Genomic DNA, 8061 nt, shown 5'->3' on the forward strand with positions numbered 1-8061 from the left:
ATATAATCTAACTTTAAATTGTATTATATAAGATTTAAAGTATTAAAATCTTAGTCATTTAAATTTTTCTTTCACATGCAGTTTTTTTCGGGTCCAAAGGTGTAATAAACCACAAACTATGAAGAAAAAAAGACATAATAAAAAAGAAAGAGGCCGAAAAAATATCCATACTTATTATGGGAAAAAAATGGAGATCAAAACAAATAACTCTCACTTTCCTTTTGTACATTGAATTGAGAGAAAAGTTGTTAGAAACTGTCCACCTATCTTTTCTTTAGTCTGGAGCCCGGTATGAACTAAAGGGATCGATCCCAATAACTTGACAGTAGGACTTGGCTTATGAACTAAAGGGATCGATCCCAATAACTTGACAGTAGGACTTGGCTTGTGAAGCTTCTGATCCAGTTGGTCCGTAAAACGACCAATTCACAGTCACTGAAGGTCAAAAGCTGGAGGGAAGCCTGAAGGCCGCTATCAAAGAGTAAAATAAAACGTTATTAGGATGACTATAGACAAATGGAAACATAAAATTGTCATTTTGTCTAACTTATTATCATATACTATAATTAGAGCTTTATAACAAACATGTTCATTTAGTTATTTGAATTATTTTCAAACATAAATTGAGTCAAGTCCATTTGAAAATGTATGCTTCTTTTATTAGCTTTTAAATTCTTTTCCAATATTTAAAAATTCTAGCCACTTTATCATCCCAAACAATAATTTGATATCCATTTTCATTAAGATGAGAAATAAATCGCTAATTTTGTCATGTTTGATGATTATAGAATGTTTAATTATTCTAATTTTGTCAATAATGAAGATAGGAATGTCTTTTCCCTTTTCTGTAATAGCAACTAGCTTTGACATTGTTCAAAGGAAAAAGAGTTTCATGACTGAATTAAGAAAACAATACAAGTTCAATGACTGACAAATTTTTAAAGTTTTTCAAAGCTTAGCCAATAATCCATTTGATATTATCTTTGATACACCATCTTTGGTGCCATCGCCATCTGCATCCGACACGCTTGGTGGCACGTCTATAGCAGGGGAACAGTTAAAGAACCCGTGAGGCTGCACCAAAACACCAAATATTCAAGATTGTATGCAAATTGTAAGCTATAGAAAACCTTTACAAATCTAATGTCCATTTACATACCTGAAGCACAAAACCAGTATGTTCAACTGGCATAACAGGCCAGTCTTCTAAACGAGGATTATAAGTGAGACCAAAAACATACCTGTAATAATAAACCCAAATCAATTGATTCTTGTCTTTTAGATTTTTGAAAATAAGAAATGCGAGAAGGAGAAGAGCGAAGATATACCAGAGAACAATGTCGGTTTCTTCCAAGGATCGATTTTGCTTGACCCATGTGGCTAACCCCTCACCAACTCGGGGGTTCTGGTTAGGAAATTCACCACCAGGAAAGTTCTCTTCGGGAGAGTATTGAGTAACCCAGAGATTGTGCTTCAGAAAGGCAGCTCTTCTCAAAAATTTGGCTTCTGGACCAGCTAATGGCAAACAATTTGAGCCAGGAACTAGCTTGTAGCCTGTTAGTTGTCCGGTCCTGTTGACTGCCCTTGTATTCTGGACCTGAGAAAATTTTGACAAAAGTATCGATGAAAGCTCAATTGGTAACAGTATTGAACTAAGAGCCTAAGGTCTGAAGATGTCTTACAACCCAGTGCCGAGCTGACAAAGAATCGCAATCACGCATTGCTTGGAGTTCAGATTTAAGCAATGTCTCCTCAGCATAGAATGCATTGTGGTGAAAATTGTCATCCCCAGGTTCTGAAATTTTAACATTCATCTCAACAACCTACATCAAATGAAAAGAAAACAATCATGCATTATAATTTACCAGAAAAAACATAATTGACTTTGTATTTAATCACATTCAGATATCATAAGAAGGATACCTGATTAGATGCTTCACCAGGTCTATAATCAACACACATATCCATACGAGTAACAAAAAAATGCTGATGAATTGGAGCATACAACCCTGGAGCAATAGTTGTTCCATATTTTCGGGATTCCCCTGGCTGCAGTGCTCCCAAGCTGAGTATCCCAGTCAGTTTAACTTCAGCTTCAATCTTCCCATCCTTAAGAACATTCCACAGCATTAGCATTTTAGTCAAAATCCAAAATTTAATCAATCCTACAGAATAAAAACTATAAATATATATAGTTAGCATGGTACATTCAGGGCTTATTTGATGTCACGAGTTATTTATATATTCTCTAAGGCCAATGGGAGCAATATAGAATATTATAAAGTATTTATAATGGATAGAGGTTCGGGTTAATTGAAGCCGCAAAGGCAAACTCTATATTCTCACCTTAATCACTCTTATTTCATCTCATACTAGTTTATATTTTGTCTTCTCATCTCCTTCTTGGGTTATTTGTTTTACTGGTAATAAGTATTAAAACTGATGTGGGGGTATTTGGAATGAATCAGAGCTAAATTATCTTGTTTGATGTAAAAGTGGATTTGGATCAAATGACTAAAATACCTTATTTGATATTTTTAAAACTTGTAAGAATAGAAGATGATTTGATAGGGTCAATGATGTTAGATTATCTTAGATTTAATACAAATAATCCGTATGAAACAGACCCTAAATTGTTTTAAGAAACAAGACAGGAAATAATTAAATGAACTCATTTGTCTAATGACTTACCTGATAAAAGTGCCAGAAGAAAGCATATTCATGATTTGCCACCGTGCATATAAAAGAAACAGATAACCTTCTAGACCTCCGAACTTCTGCCAAGCCAGACCGCCAGTCTTGGTGCTTCCATAGTATGCCATGGTCTTCCTCGTGAATGCAAACACAGTTTTCAATCGTGTCAATGCCTCCAGCAAAATTTGTGAAATGGGCATCAAAACATTTGACATATCCTAAAGAATCATGTCCCTGTTGTATGAAAAATATTAGGCACGGAGAGTCAAAATGGGAGAAAATTTGAGGAAAAGAAAACAGACCCTTTTAAGGGAGTGTGCATTTTTTCCCAGACCATCCTCTCCCACAACAAATGCATTCTTCCTGTGTGGATTATTTGGATCCCCATATGGCACAACTATCTCAACAAAGCTCAACCTGTGAGCCACAGGTCTCCGGCCACGATTACCATCCACATACGCAACAGAATGAATAACCAAACCCTCCCTAGGAGTAAATCCAACACGGAAATTCCACTGCAATTGAGCAAAAATGTGTTACCTTACAAATTGCATTTTGGACATGGAGATGGCCTCTCTTCTTTTTTTTCCAAATAACCCTTGTTTGATGAAAAAGTGGATTATTGGGGTTGTTTAGGTAAAATAAGTAAAGTATCTTTATATTAATACTTAAAATGTTAAAAAGATAAAGAGTTATTTGGTATTTTGGTTAATGATTTTAATACTGAGATGATTCATGATTAGGGTTATTTGGGCTTTTGTTCTATGTGGCTTATTTAAAGATTAATTCCAAATAGCTCAGTTCATCATTCAAATAAACCCAAATAGCAAGATACCATTTATTTAAAAAATATATTCATTTTAAAATTATACTCGTGTTTTTTCCCCGAATAAACCGAATCAAATAAAGTTATTTGAAAATAACGACCTGGTTCTCTACATGGCTTATTTGGAATCAATCCCAAATAACTCACTATTCAATCAATAATTTACTCATCAATCAGATCATTCAAATAAACACAAATAGCAAGATACGTTTATTTAAAATAAAAAAAAACTATTAATTTTAAATTTATACCCCTTATCTTTTTACCTACAACAAATAAGGTTATTTGAAAATAACCACTTGGTTATTCAAAATTCGAAAATAACCACTTGGTTCTTTGTGGCTTATTTGAAATGAATTCCAAATAACTCACTTTGAACAATATATTCATCAATCATATCATTCAAATAAAACCAAGTAGCAAGATACCCTCTATTTAAAATATATATATATATATATATATATTAATTTTACAATTTATACCCCTTATGTATTTTTACCCCAGTAACCCACATCAAACAAGGTTATTTGAAAATAACCACATGGTTATTCAAATAAGATCAAGCAAGGCCTTGGATAAAATCCATAACCCTCATCATACAAGGACTAGGTCAGAAAGCATGCAATACCTTCTGCCACTCGACGTAATTACCCTGAGTACGAAAGCTCGGGCCTTCAGGCTGCACAATATGAAGAGGCTTAAGATCACTTCGATCTGATCCACCTCTAGTTTCACCAGAAGTGTAGTTCCTCAATGGATCAGCCGGTGGTAAGGGCACAAGCTTACGGTCTTCAAACTCAATCACCACCATATTTTGTATGTCAACAAGAACATGAATGCCTTCTACTGGTCGTGCATAACCATTTTCCATAGGACAGTCACTTTCGGTCTGACAAAATATAAGTGGTTTGGCAAGTCTGCGGCTGGGAGCATCAGCCTCACCGTGGTAACCAACACACCTAAAGGAAGTTTACAGTCCCAATTGTTATTCATGGGATTTTCTTTCTATTTTCGAAGAAGGGTCATTTTATATATGCCGTTGATACAATAATCAAAAACAAATTAGCGACAATTAGAGCAACATCAATATAATTGTTACTCATGGACTTAAATATATTATATTTGTACACTGTTGAAATCAGTGTAAGGTAATAACTGACATACCAGGGATCAACCATCACAAGATCCATATCTTCAATTCCTCTCCTCCTCATGGCCTCTTTAAACATGGGATGGTCTTTCACGAGTGCTTCACAATCTGCATATTCCGCAGCATCCTGTGATTTCAGATGGATTAGTTCTGTAGCAAAGAGAATACAAATTTGATCATGTGCAGAACAACGGTCAAATACAAGTAAACAAGACTAAGGTATATAATACTATCATCCTCAAACTAACAATGGCAACTCCAACAAATTTGTTGCTTCTAAAGAATCTTCTTTAGACTTAAATAATTATAGAAGTTCTAAGATAAAATAAATTAAAAGAGAACAAAGTTGATGCCATACAAGGCCAAAACTTGTCCACCTCTCACAATTTATGCTTTAGGCCTAGATGCAATGGTAAACAGAATTCACAAAATTAATTATAGATGAAAACACAAAACATCTCCTTGTATATAAATAATAACCAAAAACATGGACAGTAGTTAAGTGATTGTACAATGCATGTATATTAAAAGAAATATTAAGTGAAACACAAGGATAAACAACCAAATGCAAAAATAATAATAATAAATAAACAAAAGCAATGAAATGACAAATTTTGTTATTTGAAAGCAAAATAAACTAATCCAAACATCTACTTGAGATGTTTGCTCTTGTAAATTGTAGGAGTTCGACTATCTAAATATAGTTAAGTTTTCCATGAGGTAACAGAATATAAGGATGGAAATACCATAGGAGGTTGGACATCCTTTATAACTTTTGATGTAACAACTTTTCCCCTATGCTGTCCACCACGTGTCGCTGCATGAACTTGACTGAGCTCAATCACCCAAACACTAGTCTCATTAGACATTTTGTTGTAGACAACAAGCCTAGCTTGCCTAGGAGGGAGTTTACTAGGAATAACAGGCCCTCCTTTGGTTCTTCGCAGCAGCGATGGCTGGTAAGGTGGGAAAAAATACGCATCTGCCAAAGCAACAACACTTTTTGCTGGTTCTAGTAAAACCACCTCAATGAATCGCATCCCATCTCGCAACTGGAAAGTTATAAGCTGATAAGCCTCAAAGAACAAAGAAAACAATAAAATTCAAAACAAGTTTCTTTTGTAACCTCAGGTGTTGTTCCAGCAGCTCTCACAGTTGCCACAGCAACTGCAATTTCAGCAGCTGCCAATGGATCCAAAGGATGCGCTGTTTGAGCTCTTGGCGTGAACTGGTTCCCTGCAAGAGAATCAACATATATAATCTGAATGGGACCGGACACACTTCACCATGTCTGTTTTCACAAAGAAAGTTCTAACAGCAACAATGTCATATGTTTACATTCAAGATCAGGATACAGTAATAACTAGAGAGACCCAGAATCAGGATCGTCGTGCATATATATAATTCATACCTAAGGATAAGACACTTAATTTCTACAATTCTAGGTATAGATTTTTGTTGATAGATGTTAAATGTATACATGTGAGATGAAAAAAGAGACCTTTGGCAGAAGGGTGAGTAGAATATTCAGCAGTGTTCAAAGGCGGTGCAGTTTTAGTTGGTTTCTGATCGTCGTTGCCCCAACTCTGGGACATATCAGAAGAAGCTGGAGCGGCGGAGAAGGTAGCAGGAGCAGCTTTGGGGTGAACGGGAGCAAAATCGTAAGTATTACCGTAATGCTTTGCGGCCATTGGAGACGATTAACAAGCTCACAGAGGGATGTCACAAATTTGGCTGCCTAACTCGTCTATATATATATCACTGAACTGAAAGAGTGAGGAATTGTAAAAGAAATTGGATTCTAAATAGAAAAAAGATGAAAACGGAGAGACAAAAGAAAACAATCCGACTCTTGAATGTTTTTATTTCATATAATTTAGTTTTCATTTAGGTTTCTTGACCTAGAATAAGTTTTGACCCCATTTTGCTCAAGAGTCAGAACTTTTGCCCTAAAATATCCAAATTATTTAGTGGTGTAAGACTAAAAACACTCATAAAAAAGAGAAATGACATTTTTTTATATCTAAGTTATGAGTCTTCTCACTAAAAAAAATTGTATTAAATTGAGAGATCTTTAGTATCAATATCACCTCTCTATTATTTTTTTACTTTTCAAATGATGACTTAAAAGAGTAATTTTTCAATTTAAGTATGCCATATTTCCATATTACAAATATGGAAGATATGAATGTAATCTAGATTGTTATTAGGGAGAATCAATATTTCATGTCTACACAAAAATTTACTCTTACAACTTTTTTCTTTCGATTTTGATAATTATTCCAATAACTCTTGCAGCTAGATTTTGAGCTCGAGACAAGTGTTAGGAAATGTGATGATTCCAAAATATAATTAAGATATTGACTACAAAACCAATTTAACTCTCATTTATAATCGTTGATGATCTAAAATATGACAAACAAAATGTATAAACGAATAAAATAAAAGGAATCTACTTCTCATAAACTCTATTATATACATCATATCAACCCGTATAAACTAATTTTCAAGTATTTAGAGTATCTTGTGTAACAATTGACGATGTTCAACGTGCTTTTAAGTTGTTATTCATATAATCGCTTTGTTGGTATTTTTTATAAATGTTTGAGTTGGAAATAATTTGTGAAAAATAAAATTATAATTTGTAATCGTTCCAAAATTGTAGGACAAAATAGTTATAAATGATTAATTGTTATTGACCATAACTTTTTTAACTTACCTCTTTTTCAATCTTAAGAGAGGAATGATTGAAATAATAATTTTAATTTTAATTAATAGCCGATTTAAAGATTCGTCACTTGATAGAAATCCAGATTAATTTACGTGTATAAACGTAATTTTATCAGATATTTTTGTTGGGTTCGATATTTGGTAATACTCGAGAAAAGTCCATCGTGTTATATTCTCTGTCCACATTAAAAAACAGTCTCTACCTTACAAAATTTTGGTTTTTTATTTAGAAAATTAGATCCTTACATTTTTATTTTTATAATTGTAACCCACAGGATTCTCGCAGCTTAGCATGTGTCGGTGGACACATGGCAAGGGAAATTTGACGAAATAACCCTGATAATAGGGTTATTTCCAAATTTAGCATAGATAGGATAAATTTAGCAAATATAACCTTTTGCCCATGGTAAAAAACATTTTTACCCCTTAATTAAAAATATGCCCTTTTTATTTCCCAACCCATTTTCCCTCTCTCTCTTCATTTCAGTCTCCTCTTCGATCGATCAACTCCCCGAGGAAACGTCGTTCACCTTCATCATTTCAGGTTAGTTTTTCCGTAGTTTTCTTTGCATGAATGCTGAAATGGAAGAATGGTTTAGTGTTTTAGCGTTTAGAGTTTAGGTATAGGGTTTTAGGGGTGACTGAATGGTTTTAGGGGCTG

At 34.0% G+C, this 8061-nt stretch overlaps 1 protein-coding gene across 1 annotated transcript; it reads right to left on the reverse strand.

Annotated features, from left to right (window-relative positions):
* Positions 1 to 817: 817 nt before the first annotated feature.
* LOC124929252 (copper methylamine oxidase-like) lies at positions 818 to 6470 on the reverse strand. Its single transcript, XM_047469561.1, has 12 exons — positions 6172 to 6470; positions 5797 to 5906; positions 5417 to 5722; positions 4685 to 4797; positions 4149 to 4479; positions 2997 to 3209; positions 2692 to 2928; positions 1924 to 2109; positions 1683 to 1823; positions 1329 to 1597; positions 1160 to 1241; positions 818 to 1074 (listed from the first exon to the last, which is right to left on the reverse strand). The coding sequence occupies exons 1-12, from the start codon at positions 6359 to 6361 to the stop codon at positions 949 to 951; spliced, it is 2304 nt and encodes a 767-aa protein (XP_047325517.1). The 5' UTR covers positions 6362 to 6470; the 3' UTR covers positions 818 to 948.
* Positions 6471 to 8061: the final 1591 nt, after the last annotated feature.

Source organism: Impatiens glandulifera, chromosome 3 (genome assembly GCF_907164915.1).
Source record: "Impatiens glandulifera chromosome 3, dImpGla2.1, whole genome shotgun sequence".
Lineage (NCBI taxonomy): Eukaryota > Viridiplantae > Streptophyta > Magnoliopsida > Ericales > Balsaminaceae > Impatiens > Impatiens glandulifera.

Bases quoted from the DNA above. Each gene is read 5' to 3' on its own strand.
- LOC124929252 (XM_047469561.1), bottom strand. From the start codon at position 6,361: ATGGCCGCAAAGCATTACGGTAATACTTACGATTTTGCTCCCGTTCAC. The intron at 4,480-4,684 runs GTATGTCAGTTA...AACTTCCTTTAG, and splicing joins CTTGTGATGGTTGATCCCTG to GTGTGTTGGTTACCACGGTG. The intron at 3,210-4,148 runs GTATTGCATGCT...GCTCAATTGCAG, and splicing joins ATTACGTCGAGTGGCAGAAG to TGGAATTTCCGTGTTGGATT.